The following is a 22,876-nucleotide window of genomic DNA, read 5'->3' as shown; positions in this document are numbered from 1 at the left end:
TCAGCCTCTAACCACGCTAAAATAATTACTAACAGCGTTTCATTCTCCCCCAAGTAGGCGTATTTTAAGTGACTTGGCAAAGGTTTCAGCTCTAGCTTTGGTGGTTCTTGGATGGAAGGTTTTGCAGGCTTGAAATTGCTTTCCTTCAACTCTAAAGACTCAAAAGGTCTCTTGAATTTAGGGAAAGGCTGCATTGGCTCTACCCATGAAACCTAGATTTCATCATCGTCGCTCAAAGCTTCAAGCTCTTCAAGAGAACTTATCAACCTTTCATCTTTCTACACTTCCTTGTGAAATCTTTCAGCCACAATAGAATCAATTACACTCAAACGGGAGCATTCTTCGATCTCATCCAGAAATCTCATAGCATTGAACACATTAAAAGTGACTTTTTGATCATTCACTCTCATAGCGAGTTCCCCATTTTGCACATCAATCAAGGTTCTTCCGGTAGCAAGGAATGACCGCCCCAAAATAGTAGGAACTTCTCTATCGGCCTCATAATCAAGGATAATGAAATCGGCTGGAAAAATGAACTTATCCACTTGCACCAACACATCTTCAATTTTCCCTTCCAAATGAGCCATGGAACGATCCGCTAATTGCAAAGTGACGGTAGGTGGCCTTGCTTCTCCAATTCCCAACTTCCAAAAAATAGACCTAGGCATGAGATTAATACTAGCTCCCAAATCATAAAGAGCTCTTCCAACATCTCGACTTCCAATAGAAATTGGAATTGTAAAGCTGCCCAAATCTTTCAATTTGGGTAGAATTTTACTCTTCAACATAGCAATACATCCCTCTGTCAAAGCAACTGTTTCAAACTCGCCAAGCATCCTTTTCTTTGTAAAAATATCCTTTAAAAACTTTACATAGGTTGGCATTTGCTCCAAAGCTTCCACTAATGGTACATTGATGTGGAGATGCTTTAGAACATCAAGAAATCTTTGGAATCGACCATCATCTTGCTGCTTCATGAATCGTTGAGGAAATGGTGGAGGTGGCTTTTGCAAAGGCTTTTCCGCAGCAGAATGCTGACATGATGCTGTAACATCTAGGGGAATTTTAGCAGCTGAAATTGTTGGTTTTTTCTTTTCGTTTCCCCCTCTTTTGGATTGAAGAGGGCTCCTTACGGCCTTTTGTTGTAGCCACATTTAACTCCAAAATTTGTCCACTTCTCAAGGTTACCGATTTACAATGCTCTTTGTCATCTCTTCTTTGGTTTTTGATGTCACTAGGCGAAGGGCCTTGTGGTCTATTGTTCAAATCATTAGCCAATTGCCCCAATTGAATTTCAAGATTCCGAAGAGAGGCTGCCTACAAAAAAACCCATTTTCGCCGACTAGTTTTTTGGTCATTAAAACTCATTAATTAGTCACCCAAAATTTTTTGCGACTAATTATTTTTAGTCACCATTTAGTCGCTAAAAGTCGGTCGTAGAAGAGATTTAGTGACTAATATATTTAGTCATAAAATATATTAAAGTTAATCACAATAAGATTGATGTATTAGTCACATAAATACCAATATGCACTTTCAACAACCAAAAAAGTAAACTTTAACAACTAAAATTTAGTCGTGAAAAGGCTAATATTTTGTGACTAAATAGTTTAGTTGGCAATAATAAATAAAGAATTACATAAATTAATTATTCAGTGACTAATATTTAGTCATAAAAACTAATTTATAATTTTTTTATTTAAAATATATACATTTAAATTATATAATAAAAACAAATTATTCAAAGCTATATTTAAATAATATCAAACACATTTATTCATTACATAAAAATTACAATATCAATCATAAAAAATTCAATTACATAATCCTTGCTTGAATTGTATTAATTGTCTATGAACTACAACAACAAACCTCATGAATCAGAGTTGCCAACAAGGAAAACAGAAAAAAGTTACCCCAATACAAACCAAACTAAATGAACAAAAAAAAAATAACACTAAATTAGGCAAACAAACAAACATAAAAAAGAATGTGAAGCCCTTATCCTAATTTGGCTCCAACTCAGAAGCTAGAAGCACACACCCAAAGCATCCTCTGAGCATCTGTAGGCATGATCTGTGATGCCAATATTGAAAGATAATCTCTAACCACCATGACCATGTTGTATCTGTATTGTCAAAGTTAATAGTTGAAATTTTTAAATATATATATATCTGTTAGTAAACGTCTATGATACAAAGTAGCGGCCGATATAATTATTACGACACTCACTGTAATATCCCAGAAAATAAATAATATTTAAATGGACATATTTTATTAAATATGTAATTACTTGGAAAATGAAGTAGGATTATGATCTTACTTAGATGAATTTTTGAGAAATTATTTAATGAAATACGTTATTTTGGGCCCGGTAATTGTGGAAATTTAGCTATGTGGTTAGCAATGTCACGACATTAAATGAAAGAATTATTTTGAGAATATCCCGGATTAAGTTAGAATTTTATTAGAATGTCGGATTGGGGAATTAGTAAAATTACCAAAATGCCCCTAGGTTATAATTTAAGTTTAGGTTATTTTGAGGGATAGTTTAGTCATTTTATTTTTGGCCATCCCTTTTCTTTATTTATTTATTTTGTGGCTGCAAAAAAAAAAAAAAAAAAAAAAAAAAAAAAAAAACAAACAAAACCCTTATTTAAATAAGTTGCCTTCCAAGGCAAGAAATCACTTTTCTTTTCAAAAAAAAAAAACAAACACAACTCCAAGTTTTCTCTTCTTCTCCTTCTGCCGATCACTGTAGGAGCTGGAACCAGGGAAAAATTCACTTCTTTCCCATCAAATTCTTGAGCTAATCCTAACCCTAGGAGCTAGCTAAGTGGAGGTAAGGTTTCTACTCTTTTCTTGGTTGATTTTCATGAGTTTAGATTAGGTTTTGGTGAGGGTTTTCATTTAATTCAGAGCTGGGGTATAAACTGAAGATAGGTTAGGTTCTTAGGGTGATTTGGAACTTGTGTGAATAAAGATTGAGGGAGATTAAGGGCTGTGCAACAAAGAGGTGTGAAAAGTGATGTTTTTAATGAAAATTGACAAGTGAGATGTTGATTTTGAGTTACATGATGAATTGTGATTGAATGATATGTTGAATGCATTGTATTTAGTATGTTGAACTGTTCTGGAAGTGCAAATTAGGTATGATTTGGTTTTGGTTCGAGCTGGAGGAGAAAAACCAGAATTGTTCTGGTCTGGCAGCAACCGGTCGACCGGTTGGTTCTGCTGTATCAGAACCGGTCGACCGGTTACAGCAGGGGAACAATTCTCGGGTTTTTCTCTGATCCGTGTTTAGCTCGGGGTTGAACCTAGTACCTGCCTTTGAATAATTTTGAGTTATTTGAATTATTATATTGATGGTGAAGGCTAAGTCTAATCGGTTTAGAATTAGGGTTTTAATCCGGAATATTATGTTAAGGTATTTATTTGTGTTTCTCAATTGTCGTGACATAGGACCGGGAATTGCCTAGCTTGTTTTTCCACCCAGGTCGGCCATATTCTTGACTTCTGAATTAAGGTAAGAAAAGTGGTAAGCACCGTATGTGGTTAAAAATCAATGAATGAATGGAGGTGATTTTGATTATTAACATGATGTTGATTAAAGCTTATTAAGCCTAGGTTATTACCTAGGGTTGGAAACGGTTATTACCGTTATGAGTAATTACTCTTGAGACCGCGGTTAGGTCTCTTACTTATCGTTTGCGTTATCGGGCAACGATAGTGACATATTCAGCTCGTATGTAACGAGTGGTAAAAGTGGTACTTTATTAAGTACCAGGAATGTATGATGTTTAAGGAAATGCTTATTATTATTATCGAATAGTGAGTAAACATAATGGCATGAGAATAAGTTGATAGTTATTTTCTTTCGATTACTGTTTTGATCACTTTCTTGCTGAGTCTCTGTGACTCACTGGTGCTTTATGGTGCAGGTAAAGGAAAAGCTAAAGTCGAACAACCATGAGTTATGGTCGCAGCAGCAATGTACATACCAGCCGCTGGCAGCCCAGTTTACAGGATGCTCTATTTTGACTGTATTTTGGAAAATATAAAGTTTATGTTGTAAAATACTTTGAAACCAGTTTGTAAATATTTTGGAAACAGGGGGACCCCATAAATCATGTTACTTATCTTTTGTTAAATAGTTTAAAGGTTGAGTTTTTAACTATCAAAAATTTTTAATTACCCATACTTTTAGTATAATTACATCTTATATAATTATTGGTATTTTAAATAAAGTGCACACACGTGGCGTCCCTGTTGGACAGGGCGTTACAACATGGTATCAGAGCGCCAAGGTTTTTAGATCCTGAAGACTGGTTTGATATGTACATTGGCTGCAAGGACCTGATCGACTCATGGTTTAGTAAGTTTTAAGTTAAAAGATAGTTTGCTAATTTTCTGATTACCTGATTACCTGAATTATGTCGATATCAGAATGTTGTGGGAAGGATTATAATATATGGAAATACTTATCAGTATTGTTATTACTTGGAATGTGATCGCAGGTGTATAGTTATGCACCCAAGGCGGACTGGTAGGGGTGCCCGCGAGCTAGCTGGGCTCAGGGCTGCCGGTGAGGGAGAGAACCCTTTACCACCACCTAATTGGGAACAGTTATATGCTGCTATGCAAGAAACTATCCGGCAGCAGGGTGAACAAATCAGAGAATTAAGAGAGCAGCGAGCACAGCCTGCTCTAAATCTGAATCCTGATCCTCCGGCACCTCTAGTAGTGCCACCGGATGCAGGAAATCGTTTGGAACCATTATATGAACGGTTCAGAAAGCAGAACCCGCCAGTGTTTGAGGGTGGTGCTGATCCACTCAAAGCAGAGCAATGGATGAGTATGATAACATCCATTTTTGATTTTATGCGAGTTGAAGATAATGACCGGGTCAGGTGTGCTACCTATATGCTACGAGATGATGCCCGTATTTGGTGGGAGATTGTATCTCAGGGCCATGATCTGAATAATATGACCTGGGAAACTTTTCGGGCCTTATTTTTTGAAAAGTATTATAATGAGTCTATTAAGGCAGCAAAGGCAGAAGAGTTTATACGGTTAACTCAGGGTAGTATGACTGTGACAGAGTATGCTACTAAGTTCGATCGACTGGCAAAGTTTGCCTCAGATGAGGTGGCTACTGAAGCTGCTAGAAAAGCCAAGTTTATTCGGGGGCTGGATGAACACATCGCCCGGGATGTGATTGTTGCTTCTAAACAACCGGGGGTTGCCCGAACTTATGCTCAGATAGTTGAGTTGGCTTTAGATTCGAGGGTGCGAGGCTCGGATACGAAAGAAAAATATTGCCGAAGAGATTCATGGAAACAATCGGCAGGTCTTGGTTCGGGAAGAGGTACCGATCTTGGTGACCGCGGGAAAAGACCTAGTGAAACATCGCCAGCAGGCCCAAACAAAAGATTCCGGGGTAACCAAGGTTTCCGTCGTAGTGGGAATGAAAACCGGCGGACTTTTCTGAATGTCCGAGGTGTAAAAGGCATCACACAGGCGAGTGTCGGGCTAGGGCCTCGTTTCCACTGTGGAATGGTGGGTCATATGAAGAGAAATTGTCCACAATTGCTACGGTTAGAGCAAAAGAAGGATGATACACCCGCTCCTGCTCGAGTATTTGCCCTGACTCAAGCTGAGGCTGATGCTGGTCCATCTACTGTGACAGGTCAGCTTTCTGTTGCTGGTACTTTATTGACTGTATTAATTGATTCTGGTGCGACGCATTCTTATATTTCAAGTAGAATAATTGAGCAGCTGAATAAACCTAGTGATGTGCTTTCTAGAGGTTTTGGAACCTTGTTGCCTACTGGGGAGTTGGTTATCTCCAGCAGGTGGGTTCGATCCCTTCCAGTGTTTGTGGAAGGAAGAGAGTTATCGATTGATCGATAGAATTAAATGCGGAGGATTTTGATGTTATTTTGGGGATGGATTGGCTTGCTAAATACAACGCCACCATTGATTGTAAAAGAAAGATGGTAACTTTTCAGCCTGAGGGCGAGGACCCTTTTGTATTTGTGGGTAAGATGCAAGGATCTCGGATTCCCTTAATTTCAGCCCTTAAGGCAAGGGATTTGTTGTGTGAAGGGTGCATTGGTTTCTTAGCAAGTGTTGTGGATATTTCCAGGGAACCACTAGCGGGACCGGAGCATGTCCCAGTGGTTCGAGAATTTCTGGATGTATTCCCAGAAGAGTTACCAGGGTTGCCACCAAAACGTGAAATTGATTTTGAGATTGATTTAATACCAGGAGCTGAGCCTGTATCGAGAGCTCCCTATAGGATGGCACCTGCAGAGCTGAAAGAGCTAAAAGTTCAATTACAGGGGATGATGGATTTGAAATTTACTAGACCTAGTACTTCACCTTGGGGTGCACCAGTTTTGTTTGTGAAAAAGAAAGATGGAACATTACGAATGTGTATAGATTATCGGGAGTTAAACAAATTAACAGTGAAGAACAAGTACCCTCTGCCAAGAATAGATGATTTATTTGATCAATTGCAGGGTAAAACTGTCTTTTCTAAGATTGATCTTCGATCTGGTTATCACCAACTGAGGATTCGAGAGGAGGATATTCCCAAGACAGCTTTTCGGACCCGGTATGGTCATTATGAATTCTTGGCAATGTCCTTCGGATTAACAAATGCCCCGGCAGCATTTATGGATTTGATGAACCGAGTGTTCAGAGATTTTCTGGATGATTTTGTTATTGTCTTTATCGATGATATTCTAATTTATTCAGACTCGGAAGAGACTCACGAAAGACATCTTCGAATGGTATTACAACGTCTCAGGGAGCATAAGTTGTATGCCAAATTTAAGAAATGTGAATTTTGGTTACCTCAGGTGAGTTTCTTGGGGCATGTGGTGAGTAAAGATGGTATTTTAGTGGATCCAGTAAAGGTTGAAGCAGTGCGTGACTGGCCTCGACCTAAGTCAGCAACTGAAGTTAGAAGTTTCTTGGGGTTAGCAGGGTATTACCGAAGATTTGTTGAGGGCTTTGCAAAGATTTCTATGCCTTTAATTGAGTTGACCCGAAAGAATTGTAAGTTTGTTTGGACTGACAAGTGTGAAGGTAGTTTCCAGGAATTGAAGCAAAGGTTGATTACCGCCCCTGTGTTAACCTTACCAAAAGGTGACGAAAAGTTTGTGATTTATTGTGATGCGTCCAAACAAGGGTTAGGTTGTGTCCTTATGCAGTCAGGGAAAGTGATTGCTTATGCATCCAGGCAATTGAAGGAGTATGAGCAACGATATCCTACCCATGATATTGAATTAGCAGCGGTTGTCTTTGCACTAAAAGTTTGGCGTCACTATCTGTACGGTGAGAAGTGTGAAATTTATACAGATCACAAAAGCCTCAAGTACTTTTTCACTCAGAAGGATTTAAATATGAGACAACGACGATGGTTAGAACTGGTCAAGGATTATGACTGCGAGATTCTCTACCACCCTGGTAAAGCAAATGTGGTAGCGGATGCTCTAAGTCGGAAAGGACCAGGGCAAGTTTGTGAACTAAAGGAAATCTCAGCCAAGTTGGCTGAGGATATGACGAGAGCGGGAACTGAATTTGTAATTGGAAAACTTGCTAATATCACCATACAATCTAATCTATTGGAAAGAATTAGAGTAGCCCAACAAGGTGACCTTGAGCTACAGGGACATAAGGAGAAGTTAGAGGCTGGATTGGCAAGAGACTTTTCATGCTTATCTGATGGGTTGTTGCGATACAAAAACGAATACGTGTACTTAGGTTGACAAAGAAATCAGACAAGAGATTCTTGATGAATCTCATACTACACCGTACTCCTTACACCCGGGAACAACCAAGATGTATCATGATGTGAAAGCTTTATACTGGTGGCCGGGTATGAAGAGGGATATTGTTGAATATGTGTCAAAATGCTTAACCTGTCAACAAATTAAAGCAGAACACCAAAGGCCGGCAGGTTTGCTTCAACCTCTAAAGATTCCTGAATGGAAATGGGAAGACATCACCATGGATTTTGTGGTGGGATTACCCAGAACAGTAGGGTATTATGATTCTATTTGGGTGATAGTGGATCGATATACGAAGTCTGCTCACTTTCTCCCGGTGAGGACAACGTATACAGTGGATCAATATGCTGATTTGTATATTAAGGAGATAGTTCGACTTCATGGTGCCCCAAAGTCGATAGTTTCAGATCGAGATCCAAAATTTACATCCAAATTCTGGGAAAGTTTACAGCAAGCAATGGGTACTAAGTTGAAATTCAGTACAGCTTTTCATCCTCAAACCGATGGTCAATCTGAAAGGACTATCCAGATACTTGAGGATATGTTGAGGGCATGTATAATGGACTTTGAGGGTTCTTGGAACAAGTACCTACCTCTGATTGAATTTTCTTATAACAATAGTTATCAGAGTACCATTGGCATGGCTCCGTATGAGATGCTTTATGGAAGGAAATGTCGATCACCTATTCACTGGGATGAGGCTGGTGAACGTAGGTATCTTGGACCCGAAGGCGTCCAAAGAACGAGCGAGGCTACGAAAAGATTCGAGCTCGTATGCTTGCTTCCCAAAGTAGACGAGAAAAGCTACGCATCCAAAGCGTAGAGATGTTGAATTCCAAGTTGGGGATTTTGTTTTTCTTCGGGTATCCCCAATGAAGGGAATTCGAAGGTTCGGGAAGAAAGGAAAGTTGAGTCCCAGATTTATTGGTCCATTTGAGATTCTTGAGAAAGTAGGTCAGGTAGCTTATCGGTTGGCTCTACCTCCTGCTTTATCTGGGGTTCATAACATGTTTCATGTCTCGATGCTTCGGAAATATGTATCTGATACAACTCATATCTTAAGTTATGAAGACATTGAGCTTCAAACCGACCTGTCGTATGAAGAACAACCAGTACAGATCTTAGACAGGAAAGAAAAGGTGTTGCGAAACAAGACTATTCCACTAGTCAAAGTGTTGTGGCGGAATAGCAAAATTGAAGAAGCGACTTGGGAATTAGAGTCGCAGATGCGGGAGTTGTATCCCGAGCTTTTCAGGTAAATTTCGAGGACGAAATTCCTATAAGTGGGGGATAGTTGTAATATCCCAGAAAATAAATAATATTTAAATGGACATATTTTATTAAATATGTAATTACTTGGAAAATGAAGTAGGATTATGATCTTACTTAGATGAATTTTTGAGAAATTATTTAATGAAATACGTTATTTTGGGCCCGGTAATTGTGGAAATTTAGCTATGTGGTTAGCAATGTCACGACATTAAATGAAAGAATTATTTTGAGAATATCCCGGATTAAGTTAGAATTTTATTAGAATGTCGGATTGGGGAATTAGTAAAATTACCAAAATGCCCCTAGGTTATAATTTAAGTTTAGGTTATTTTGAGGGATAGTTTAGTCATTTTATTTTTGGCCATCCCTTTTCTTTATTTATTTATTTTGTGGCTGCAAAGAAGAAAAAAAAAAAAAAAAAAAACAAAGCAACAAAACCCTTATTTAAATAAGTTGCCTTCCAAGGCAAGAAATCACTTTTCTTTTCAAAAAAAAAAAACAAACACAACTCCAAGTTTTCTCTTCTTCTCCTTCTGCCGATCACTGTAGGAGCTGGAACCAGGGAAAAATTCACTTCTTTCCCATCAAATTCTTGAGCTAATCCTAACCCTAGGAGCTAGCTAAGTGGAGGTAAGGTTTCTACTCTTTTCTTGGTTGATTTTCATGAGTTTAGATTAGGTTTTGGTGAGGGTTTTCATTTAATTCAGAGCTGGGGTATAAGCGAAGATAGGTTAGGTTCTTAGGGTGATTTGGAACTTGTGTGAATAAAGATTGAGGGAGATTAAGGGCTGTGCAACAAAGAGGTGTGAAAAGTGATGTTTTTAATGAAAATTGACAAGTGAGATGTTGATTTTGAGTTACATGATGAATTGTGATTGAATGATATGTTGAATGCATTGTATTTAGTATGTTGAACTGTTCTGGAAGTGCAAATTAGGTATGATTTGGTTTTGGTTCGAGCTGGAGGAGAAAAACCGAGTGAATGTTCTGTACGGCGGCAAAGAACCGGTCGGCCAGGTTGGTTCCAGCGTATCAGAACCGGCCGGCCTATTCTGACGCAGGGAACAATTCTCGGGTTTTTCTACGATCCGTGTTTAGCTCGGGGTTGAACCTAGTACCTGCCTTTGAATAATTTTGAGTTATTTGAATTATTATATTGATGGTGAAGGCTAAGTCTAATCGGTTTAGAATTAGGGTTTTAATCCGGAATATTATGTTAAGGTATTTATTTGTGTTTCTCAATTGTCGTGACATAGGACCGGGAATTGCCTAGCTTGTTTTTCCACCCAGGTCGGCCATATTCTTGACTTCTGAATTAAGGTAAGAAAAGTGGTAAGCACCGTATGTGGTTAAAAATCAATGAATGAATGGAGGTGATTTTGATTATTAACATGATGTTGATTAAAGCTTATTAAGCCTAGGTTATTACCTAGGGTTGGAAACGGTTATTACCGTTATGAGTAATTACTCTTGAGACCGCGGTTAGGTCTCTTACTTATCGTTTGCGTTATCGGGCAACGATAGTGACATATTCAGCTCGTATGTAACGAGTGGTAAAAGTGGTACTTTATTAAGTACCAGGAATGTATGATGTTTAAGGAAATGCTTATTATTATTATCGAATAGTGAGTAAACATAATGGCATGAGAATAAGTTGATAGTTATTTTCTTTCGATTACTGTTTTGATCACTTTCTTGCTGAGTCTCTGTGACTCACTGGTGCTTTATGGTGCAGGTAAAGGAAAAGCTAAAGTCGAACAACCATGAGTTATGGTCGCAGCAGCAATGTACATACCAGCCGCTGGCAGCCCAGTTTACAGGATGCTCTATTTTGACCGTATTTTGGAAAATATAAAGTTTATGTTGTAAAATACTTTGAAACCAGTTGTAAATATTTTGGAAACAGGGGGACCCCATAAATCATGTTACTTATCTTTTGTTAAATAGTTTAAAGGTTGAGTTTTTAACTATCAAAAATTTTTAATTACCCATACTTTTAGTATAATTACATCTTATATAATTATTGGTATTTTAAATAAAGTGCACACACGTGGCGTCCCTGTTGGACAGGGCGTTACACTCACAATACAAAGGTTCAATGAAGCAACACTATACCACAGCTCACCCCGAGGGAGGGTGTTGAAGAGTCCTTCCACTACAAATAACACATCATCATTTTCAGTTGTCACTACAAATAAAAGCTAGTAATAATTGTATCTCGATTAATGAGTAAAATCAAAATATATCTACTAAATATTTTGTAGCTCAAATCTCTATCTAAAGAACACATAACAATAAAATGAAGAAAAAAATAAACACTTACTGATTGGGGATAACCCATATCGACAACGGAATACCAATTTTCATGCGAAAACCTCAAATGTTATGTGCAAGAAAGAATTATAGGAAAATTATAAAAATCAAGCAATACATAGCTGTCACTACAATTTAGCCATTATGAAAGTTACACTCTGCATTGTCTTGCAATAGAGAGGGATCTACAGTAGTGAGAGAAGTTAAACATAATATAATAGTACTATAAAATCTCATCTGAAAATCAGTAAATTAAACATATGCATTGAAGTAATGTACAATCAAGATCTCACAATAGTTCAAAACTAATTACAGCTGCAATTAAACTATATATGATAGTAAATTGGGTAATTTAAATCTAGGAATATCATACCATCATCTCAGTGCCATATTATTTGGAAGGGTACTGATCCATGGATGAAATAAATCAATAAATGAAAGAGAAAAAAAAAACAATTGGCTCTAAAGAAATGATCCATTTTGGGGAATAGCCTTTGTAGCTGTCAAAACTTCTGCAGCAATAATTAACCAAAACATGAACATGTCAAAATGCTAGGCAACAAAGTAGCTAAGAAATTTCTTGTCAGATACTATCAGTTTTATATCAACCCTAATAAATTATATACAATCCAACATAAAAATAAAATAATCACAACAATAATAACGGATATAGTTATATTTGTTGTTTAACACAGGATTCTTAATTTATTTGTAAGAAATAATTTGAATAAACACAAATATGAGCATGTCATATAACAGAATGCAATATGAGAAGAAGCAGCCTGAAGGACCACATAAAACAATACAAACAAACTTATCTTATAAATTTATTATATGTAGCTGTTTTCTCATAAAAATGAAACATGTAATTATTGTAAAGAGGGAAGAATTCTTAAAAATAGCATATTGTCAAATGGTATACAAAACATATAGCAAATTTCAATGATGTTGAAGCATGAGCTAAGAAGTTGTGTCTTAAAAGTCTATCCACTACCCAAGAAAATAACGATTTTTTAGACATTTATTCAAGAATACTTTGATTCAACCAATTACTTGGCTTATAAAAACTCAGATGGTTACACAATTGAAATGTTTTACCTGCTTAGAAGAACATAAATGGTCCAAAAGATCCATAAAAAATGTTAGAAACAAATCAATCATAAAGCTAACAAATATACTAATATGCCAGCCATTCTCCAAACTCATACAAACAATCTAAAGCTTTTCATGAGCAAAATAATAAAGGCAACGGAGATAAATTAAGACAATACTCATTTGACCCAATTGATTGTATACAAATAAGAAAAGTAATAATAACTCTTACTTTCATCCTTTCACAAAAAAATAATAACTCTTACTTTCATGAAAGTTCTACTAATAAAACTAGCGGCATCTCTACCAAATGTTATTGCTTCTTCCACATCAAATTGGTTCCCATATATATATGACTTGATATATTAATATTTACAAATGTATTCATATTTAGAAAACCAATCGAAATATAGATCACCTCAAGTAACAGAAAAGAATGACACACTCATGTCAAGTCTCAAACTCATGATTATAGTTTGATTCAATTGCTGTAAAATGATCATCATATTATTCTGCTTGGTTGAAGACATTAACTATGTCTATATATGATTAACCCATGATACACACAAACACGGAAGCTTTAAATAAAAAATAATAATAGCTCACTCCATTATTGATGTGTAGAGGAATAGAGAAAAAGAATAAGTACCCAGATAAAAAGTCTTAGCGCATATTCATCACAGACTTCAGCACAACAATCATAATTCATAAGTTTCATTCAAGAGATCCCAATTGGTGGTTCCATCAATTTGAATGGTGGGTGGATTCAAGTCCAAATTTGCCTCTTTGTGTTTCCTCTGTTCTCGAACCAGAACAACTTGTTTAAGCACCACTTCATATACCTTCTCTTCGGAAGACCTAGCTGGCTCGCAATTGTAATCGAGTAAGCCTAGATCCCACATTGTTTACCTCTTTGGTCCACAATTTTTGCTCCCAATCCTAACATGTAACAATAAAATTACTAGACATATCAAAACAAAACTTAACTTAAAGAAAAATGTCATATAAATCCCCTATAAAAAGATTCAAGCTACATTTACAATAATAAAAATACAGCTTAAAAACACACACACACACACACAAATTAGGGTTAGGAAGCAAGAACCACTTAAAACTAATAACCAAGTTGAAACTTGAACGACGGGAAAAAAATTCAGAATTTGGGGGAAAATCAATATACCGAATCCTCGTCGAAGCCCATCATATATCCTGTCAATTTCCGTTATCGCAAAGCTCATAGCCTATATCGAATTCGTTCCTTCTTTGAGATAGAATTTACCTGAAACTACTTTTTTTGAAAAAATAGTTATGGAGTAACGTGAGAAAAGTTATGCCCAAGGAGGGAAGATAAGTGCGGGAGCACTCAGTTTTTTTAGCTTTCCTCTAAAAAAATTTCACAAAACCATTTTTAATTTGAATTTAGTATAATAATAAATAAATTGTATTTTTTATACATTTATCACAATAACAATATTTTGGTAATTATTAATGTTGTCGCTATTAGAAATGCTAGATATACTAATAAATTAAAATATGTAAAACTTATAAATTTGCATCAATAACAGTATGTCATCTTTTTAGTATTTGAGACCATAAAAGGTGTCCCTTATCATTTCTCTTATCATTTTATTGTTGTTGACTAGACATGATCTTCTTCGGCTAATAATTCCTCGATTCTATTGTCAAAATTGGGCAACACATAAAAATATATTTTTTAATAAACTATTTGTGTTTTACTTAATTAAATTTTTTTAAATATTATATTAATAATTAATTTTAAAATTTTAATTTATAATATTTAAGTTAATTTTGTTTTAATAGTTATTCTGTTTGAATTCAATATCATTGAATAATATTTAATTTATATATATTTCATACATAAATATAAATAAATATACATATATAGCTAACTAATTATCAGTATTTTAAAAAAAATTAATAAAAAATATAAATAATACTTTAAAAATTAATAAAAAAAAAATAAGTATTGATTTATTTTATCTTATGAAATATCTAAATGTTATATATTAAATTATTTTATTATTTTAAATTTATCATATCTTTAAATAAAATAAAATTCAGTATCTAAAAAAAATTACTCAATATATATAAAATATTTATATTTATCTATGTCAATAATTAAAATTTATTTTCATACATTTTTTGTCATAGTTTCACAAGTGTAATATTCTTTTACCAACTAATTTTTTTTAAGAGATATCAACTAAATTTTTATAAGTTACAAAATATCTTAAAAATATAATAGGTTAATATTATATTTATCGTGACTAAACAAATAGTTCTAAATATAAATCATCAATAATTACAACTACAATCTTTTTGGCGACTAATTGTTTAGTGGTTAAAAAATCATTAACTTTTGCTGACTATTTTTTTTTGAATGGAAAATGCATTTTTATTAACCATTAAAATTCGCTACCAAAGAAGGTAGCAAGTCAAATGGAACAGACTCCATATCGAAGATACAACCAGGAAAAAATATAGAAGCTCTTGCACAGTTATGAGCTACCATATTTGCTGATCGTTTAACAAATAACATAGAAATAGTTTTCAATTCTAACAACAGATTTTTTTTGCTGACTATTTATTAGTCACAAAATATAGAATTTTAGTAACTAAATAATTTTAATCGCTGAAAATTAGTACTCCTGTCACAAGTATTAATTTGGCGCCAAAGTTTTGTGACTTAGTACAAATTTAGTCACTAAAAATAACAAGCAATGACTAACAATTAGTCGTTAATAATTTTTGGTTCCAATTAAACATTGTCTTATGACAAAAAATATCTGCGACTAAATATTAGTCGTAAAAACTAAGTTTCAGTGACTAAATTATTTTAGTCGTTAAAAATCTAGTCGCTAAAAATCTATTTTCTAGTAGCTGGCTCTGAATTACAGCATCATTCTTGGCCATATAGTCTCTCATTAAACTCTTCAAAGAACTTGTTTGAGAGTGTAGAGGTTGGTGTGGTTGTTGAGGTCTTGGTTGTTGAGAAAATCCCCATGGAAATGTTTGTTTTCCTAGTGCTTGTGCTCCACTTGAACTTGCTCCTTGACCTCCCCATGAAAAATTCGGATGGTGCTTCCATGCTGGATTGTAGGAGTTTGAGTATGAATTGTTGTTGCAGTTGAAATTCTGGTTACCCACATAGCAAACTGAAGCTAGATTTGAAGGGCGATTCTCAAAAGTATGTCCATCACCACAATACACGCAAGAAATTTCTGCCCTTTGAATGGTAGCAGCTGGTTGTACACTTCCTCCCATATTCATGTTCTTCAAAATGTTGGTCATTGAAGCCATTTGAGCAATTAGAGCTGTCAAAGCATCTACTTCAAGAATACCCGCTACTTTTCGACTTGTAGGAGCTCTATTAGTTGACCATTGATAGTTGTTGCTAGCTATCCTTTCCAAGATCTCAAAAGCTTCATTGTAAGACTTGAAAAGAATGGCTCCATTGGCTGAAGCGTCCAACACCATCATAGAGGCTGCATTGAGACCATTGAGGATGTGGATTTTTTAGTGGTGGTCTTCCCCTTTTCTTTCATACAACAGGCTATAGTACAAAATAACACAAATTAATACTTGAAGAAATAAAATTCCATTGAAATAAACAAAGTTGTTTGAACAAGAAATACCTGTGTTGTAGCTGAATTCTTGCAAGTTACACATGAGTGCCCTGCTTGCTTACAATTGCTGCAATGGTTAGGTTGGCCAAACCTTCTTGTTTTAATTACATTTGGGGCAGGTTCATCATGTTCCTTTCTTCTAGCTTTCTTTGGTTTCCCAGGTAAGTTTGATTCAGCTGGAGGGTAAATAGGATTTAATCCACGTTGCGGCCAATGATCAGATCTAGGCATTGGCTGAATAACACTAGCATATTGAGCTTGGAAGGCTTCTTTCTTGTAACAGTCATCAACAAAATCATATAAATTTAGTTTGGCACTCTAGATACATGCTAATGCATGGCCACATGGGATCCCAGTTAGTTGGTAACCTCTACAAGTACATTCTCCTTTAGTTAAGTTGACTGTTAAACTTTGTTGATCAAGAAAGTTAACTTGGAATGTGGCTGCCATCTGCCATCGTACAAAAATAATATTTGGCGACATTCTTACGGCTCTCTATAATATCCCAAATGCGTTTCCCAACAGGATGCTTCCATTTATGAATACTCTCCCTTCTCTTACATAACATAGAGATCAACCAAAATTTGATTTTTTCCAACAAAGAAATGATAGGCTTGTCCCTTGCATCTAATATTGCAGCATTGAAACTCTCACATAGATTGTTCAATAGCATGTCACATTTTGTATGGAATCTAAAATGCGACTTCCTCCATTCGGTCGGAGCCTTCTTCTTCAACCATTCATAGGCCTTTTCATTTATTTCTTTCAATTCAGCCATCTTTCTTGTGAAATCTTCTGGTGTGGTGGCTTTAGCACAAGCCCACAACTTTTGTTTTAATAGAAGACCAGGAAACTCCTTCTTAAAGTTGGCATGTAAATGCCTGGCACAAAATCTGATCTCTCCACCTTCAAAGAGAGATCCTAAAGCATTTTCAAGTCCCTTCTTCCTATCACTGATCGTAGTAAATCTTGTAGGGTCAGTCACATTCAAATTCTCTTTTAACAACTTTAAAAACCAGTTCCAAGTATTTGTATTTTCTTTTTCACAAACAGCATAGGCAATTGGAAACATTGAATTATTTGCATCAATACCAATAGCAGCAAGAAGAATACCTTTGCAATATCCTTTAAGAAAGCACCCATCTAGCCCTATCTGTGGTCTACAAGCCTTAAACCCATCCTTACAAGCTTTCAAGCAGATATAAACCCTCTCAAACAATCTTTTATTGTTGACAATATTGCTTTTAATAATTGTTGTGCTCCATGGATTTTGTTGTATAATTTACTTGCAGTAATCCTCTAAAATAGCAAATTGTTCTTTCATTGATCCTTCAAGCATTGATTTTGCTTTTCTCCTTGCATTATAAAACATCCACCTGGTTGTGTTTGAGAATTTAGTTTTCGCAGTCAGCTCATTAAAGTTACTGTAAGACATATTGAGGTTCATTCTAAAGTGGTCGAGAAAGTGCTTAGCCAACCAAGCCCCAGTGATATGTTCATTATCAAAAACAATCCCACAATCATGAACATTCTCACATGTATTCACCATGAAAGTTGTATTGTCTTTTTTCTAAACCCGAGCATATAAACTCCACTTGCAACCAGGTGCCTTACAAACAGCTTTCACTCTAACTTGATCATTCATTACATATTTGAACTCTTTGTTATTATGTATAAAGTGCTCCACCAATGCTTCTCTTAGCTGTGTCACACATGCAAACTCTAAATAGGGTTCAAACTTAAAGTCTTTCCAATCCACTTTCGGGTAGTACTCCTTTCTTCCCTTCCTTTTCGATCCATCATCATCATTTGTATCACTGTTTAAACTTCTTAAATCATCTTCAGAAACATAAGCACAATCAAATTGTGCCTCATCACCTCTATTGCAAACATTATTCACTGGACCCCACCATTGGCTAGAATTTGTAATGTTTTCATCTTGTTGTCGTAATTCCCCCTCATCTAAAGCATACTCTTCTTCAACAAATTCATCATCATCCTCAAGCTTTGCCTCATCATTGGTTTGAATCAAATCAGTCTCAGCTTGGGCTTCAGGTGCACTAATGCCATAATGTGCTTCACTATAGCTTGAAGTTTGGTCCAAATAATGTTCAAATTGGGCTTCACTATTTTTATGGCTTGAAGTTTGGCCCGAACCAAGCTTAAATTGGGCCTGACTTTGCTTTGTAAGTTGACTGGCAGCTGGTTCCTCTTCGAGTATTTCCTCTAGAGCATCAACAATCTCATTTTCAAATTCATAGATCTTCTCTGGCATAATGAGGTACACATCAACAAACCTGTAATTCCTAATAAGCATATCATGTAACATATCAGCCACATCTTGTTCTGTGAGCAGTCTCTTGCCATGTTTCAATGTCTCTCCTTTCGGTCTCAACCAAAACCCAATGGGAAGCACATATCCAAGCTCACTAACCAATCTTTCCAAGTTAGCCTTGCCAAAGCAATCTAGTTTACAACCATCAAAATGATCTACACATCCTCTTTTCTAATGAATAGCAAAAGTAAATTGAGAAGAATTCAATCCTGACCATTCAAAAAAGTCAAATATTAATATCTATACTTAAATTGAATGTGTCTCATGTGACAACAAAATATAGCCCAAACCCAATGTGGAGATTAAAAAAAAGCGTGTCTTAAAATATTCTTCATTTACATATACAAACAAAACAATCAATATATATGGACATGTATAGATTTATATACATATATAATATCAAGTAAAGTAAATGAAACAATCCCTAAGCAAAATATTAACCTTACTGAAGCACTTTTCAAGTACTACTAAGTATTTACCCAAGCTCCACTAAAAACTTAAATAAATATTATCCCTTTATCCAAAACACACTAAATACTTAAACAAATACTAAGTTTTACCAAAATCCCACCAAACATTTGAACAAATATTTATTCATAAAACCCACTAAAAACTTGAATAAAAATACTCAATATTTACAAGTAAAATAATGCAAAAATACTCATACCGTAAACTGGAGCTGTTGGGTTTTATGCCCTAAATAAAACTCATTTCAATATAATCAGATTTATTTATTAATATAGATCAGAAATAACATTTAATGTTGCATGGTTCACATGATTTATTTCATAATTATATGTACATAATGTATGAATTCATCTGAAACCCTTTTCACATACTTGATCCTGTTTATTGTGCTGTCAACACATTGGAAAGTAAACATGACTATGTGAATAAAGTTTCCTAGATTTATCAGACATAGGGTTTTACTGATATGATAATCTACAACAGAGTTTACTTGCATTTGGAGAAATGCTATGTTCTTTCCAGAGCATTGGTTAAAGTAAAGCTCAGGTTGGATGCATGGAGTATGCATCGGAAGGGACCGATATTGAACTTTGACTTAGATTTATTAAACTTACCGTAATATCTATTCAAGTCAATATCGCCTAGTTGATCCTAGATCAAATGATCTTAATCCTGTTATGATTAGACTCAATCTTGAAAGGCTATACGTGTTCTTTGATTTGTTAGTTAAGCCTACTTTTAGGTCAGGGTGATACGTACATTTTGGGAACACGGTAGTTCAATTGAGTGGGAGCGCTATCATAAACATGAAATCGATAGCTTCTATCTGGCGAATAGTAAGCAAAGGATGATCTCCTTCGAGCTTGACCAAACGAACATAAATGGTGGAGTACTCATTTCACATAAGCTGAAATATCATTTATACGGGGTTAAGTGTTTTAAGGAATAAACATTGTAGGGTGTAACGGTAATCTAATCCCTTTACAGTGTAGATCATTCATATAGAGGATCATTGATCACATTAGGATTATAACAATGGATAACTAATGATGTGTCTATATGGTGGAACATATAGAGCATTCTATGTACTGAGAGTGCAATTCTAAGTTCTATGCGTGGATTCAACGAAGAATTAATAAGTTAGTGAATTTTAGTGCTAAATTCTTGATCTACTTATTGGAAGCTCGGTTATATAGACCCATGGTCCCCGCACTAGTTGAGATAATATTGCTTGTAAGACTCATGTAATTGGTTTTGATTAATCAATTATAATTCTCAAATTAGACTATGTCTATTTGTGAATTTTTCACTAAGTAAGGGCGAAATTGTAAAGAAAGAGTTTTAGGGGCATATTTGTTAATTATGATACTTTGTATGGCTCAATTAATAAATATGATAAATGACAATATTATTTAATGATTATTTATAGTTATTAAATAGTTAGAATTGACATTTAAATGGTTGAATTAGAAAATTGGCGTTTTTGAGAAAATCAGATGCAAAAAAGATAAAACTGCAAAATTGCAAAAAGTGAGGCCCAAATCCACTAAGCAGGGCCGGCCACTTTTGTAGGAAATTTAAACTGATATTTTCATTATTTTAATACCAAATAATTCAAACTTAACCCTAGTGGAATGCTATAAATAGATAGTGAAGGCTTCAGGAAAATTACACTTTTCTTCTGACACTTCTGATTCAGAAAAAAAAAACTGAGCCTCTCTCTCTCCCTATCTTTGGTCGAACCCACTCTCTCTCTTCCTCATTGAGATTTTGAAATTCTTAGTGTAAGATTAGTGCCCACACACAACAAGTGATACCTCAACCATAGTGAGGAAGATCGTGAAGAAAGACTTTCAGCAAGAAGGAGTTTCAGCATCAAAGATTCAGAGAAAGAGATCCAGGTTCAGATATTGATAATGTTCTGCTACAGAAAGGAATCAAGGGCTAGATATCTGAACGGAAGGAGTCATATTATTCCGCTGCAACCAATGTAAGGTTTACTAAACTTTATATGTGTTTATTTCATCGTTTTAGAAAGTTCATATTTAGGGTGTTAATGAACATACTTGTGAGTAGATCTAAGATCCTGGTAAAATAATTTTTAACAACTGGCCTCAGATTCATGGTAATTGATTTACTTGCAAGAAATTTGGACTTTAAAACGATTGTTTGTTTGTTTTTGGATGGTATCATGTTGTATTGAGTGTTATTTGATGATTGATTGATGTTTGTGAATTTTTCGTGAAAAATAATTGCGATTCTGTTTTTGGAATTATTTTTATTGGGTAGTATGGAAAAAATTAAGCAAGTTACTTTTTTACAGAACTCAATTTCAATTTAATTTGAATTAGTTATGATTTTTTGAAGATTCGAAAAAATCGGAGTTGTGCTGAAATTTTCCTGCGATCGCGAAAACTGTCCGTACAGCTCATAATTTTTTGGTTTTTCTTCGATTTTTCATGCTTTTTCATGGAATTAACTTCCGATTTTTTGTGTAGTTCTATATTTATACTATTACTATTCCTAATTCAATTCTAATTATCGTTATGAATTAATTTAATATTTTTTAAATTTAATTCAAGATATTAGTGTAATTTGAATTTAAAAATAAATAGTATCTATCTTATTTGCTTAATAATCTATCTTATTTTTAAATTTGATTATATCTTATCTTATTTTTAAATTTAAGGTCAGATTTTAAATATTTTAAATTTATCTTTTTTTTTTAAATAATTTGACCTTATTTAAATTTAAAATAAGATAACTATAATCATGTAATTTTAAAAATGTGTAAGATATTTTGCTAACTTTTAAATTTTGTTATTTTATTTATTTAAATTACATTTAAAATCTGAAAAAAGATATTCATTTATCTTTTTTAATTTTTTATTTAATTTTTATTTATAAAATAACATTTAATTTTTAAAAGTAGTTAGCAAATTTTGAAATGATATTTAGGTTGGTTGAAACCTAATTTTTCAAAATTGTAGGTTTAATTTTAAATTTAAATTATTTTTAAATTTTCGAATTTTTCAAATATTTTTTTTTAAATTTTCGAAAATTATTTTTTTATTTAATTAAAAATTTCGAAATTATTTATTTATTTAAAATTAAATAAATCCTACATCCAACTATCCAGCTAACCTTGTTGCAGGAGTATGTGTTTTAGCTTGTTTGTAAGTTTTCAAAACCTATTATTACTTGATTGCAAATAGCCATGGTTACTTTTTGCCAGATCTAATGATCTGATGACTCCCTTGGTCAAGTTAATAATTTGTAACAGGTAAATTTACAATCTTCTTTCATCTGTGTATGACCTAGCAACATGATAGGACCCATCCAAAGCGTGCCTGTGTAAGCCTATGTGTTTAATTCAATTATAGATGCATATAGGTTGCTGTTGCTAAATAAAATATCATAGTTCTTGATAGATTTTATTTAGGCCCATTTAGTTTTTTGGGCTTATTCAATTAATAACAGTTGTTCATTTTAAGGTTAAATTCCTCTCTTTTGGGCCTTGTGTGAGAGTTGGGAGCCATAGTAGTGGGTACGACATACTGAACCCAGCACCCCCTCACATGAACCACCCCAATTGTGAAGGCCCATTTGCCTGATTTGAATGACTGTACTAGGTTAATTAAACTAGTTTAACCTAATAAAATTGATTAGCAACATAATTAATTTCATTTATTTTGAAATTAATTTAAGAAAATTATAGTTTAAAGAATTCTTTATTATAAGCTAAACTATATGTATTTTCTTGTATTTAATTAAATATAGAATTATAACCATCTAGATTCTTTCTGAAGCTTAATTTAAATTTTTCATTAAATATTCCTATTTAAGTTGATATTTAGTTATCTACAACTAACCAACTTAAATCTGAATATCTTTTGGATTTAAAATTAAAAAATTAAGTTGAGGAATTTTAGGCATTGGTTATTAAGATT

At 34.4% G+C, this 22,876-nt stretch overlaps 1 protein-coding gene and 1 long non-coding RNA gene across 2 annotated transcripts; both read right to left on the bottom strand.

Annotated features, from left to right (window-relative positions):
- Positions 1-278: 278 nt before the first annotated feature.
- LOC115720334 (uncharacterized) lies at positions 279-1,154 on the bottom strand. Its single transcript, XM_030649487.2, has one exon. It carries the CDS (start codon positions 1,152-1,154, stop codon positions 279-281), a length of 876 nt encoding a protein of 291 aa, XP_030505347.2.
- A 9,999-nt stretch (positions 1,155-11,153) lies between these two features.
- LOC133034041 (uncharacterized) lies at positions 11,154-13,969 on the bottom strand. The gene is made up of 3 exons (XR_009686006.1): positions 13,657-13,969; positions 13,126-13,415; positions 11,154-11,896 (listed from the first exon to the last, which is right to left on the bottom strand). It is a non-coding gene; the product is annotated as an uncharacterized LOC133034041 (long non-coding RNA).
- Positions 13,970-22,876: the final 8,907 nt, after the last annotated feature.

This window comes from Cannabis sativa, chromosome 2 (genome assembly GCF_029168945.1).
Source record: "Cannabis sativa cultivar Pink pepper isolate KNU-18-1 chromosome 2, ASM2916894v1, whole genome shotgun sequence".
Classification (NCBI taxonomy): Eukaryota; Viridiplantae; Streptophyta; class Magnoliopsida; order Rosales; family Cannabaceae; genus Cannabis; species Cannabis sativa.
The sequence above is the reverse complement of the archived record's forward strand: the minus strand, read 5'-3'. Positions and strand labels throughout refer to the sequence as shown.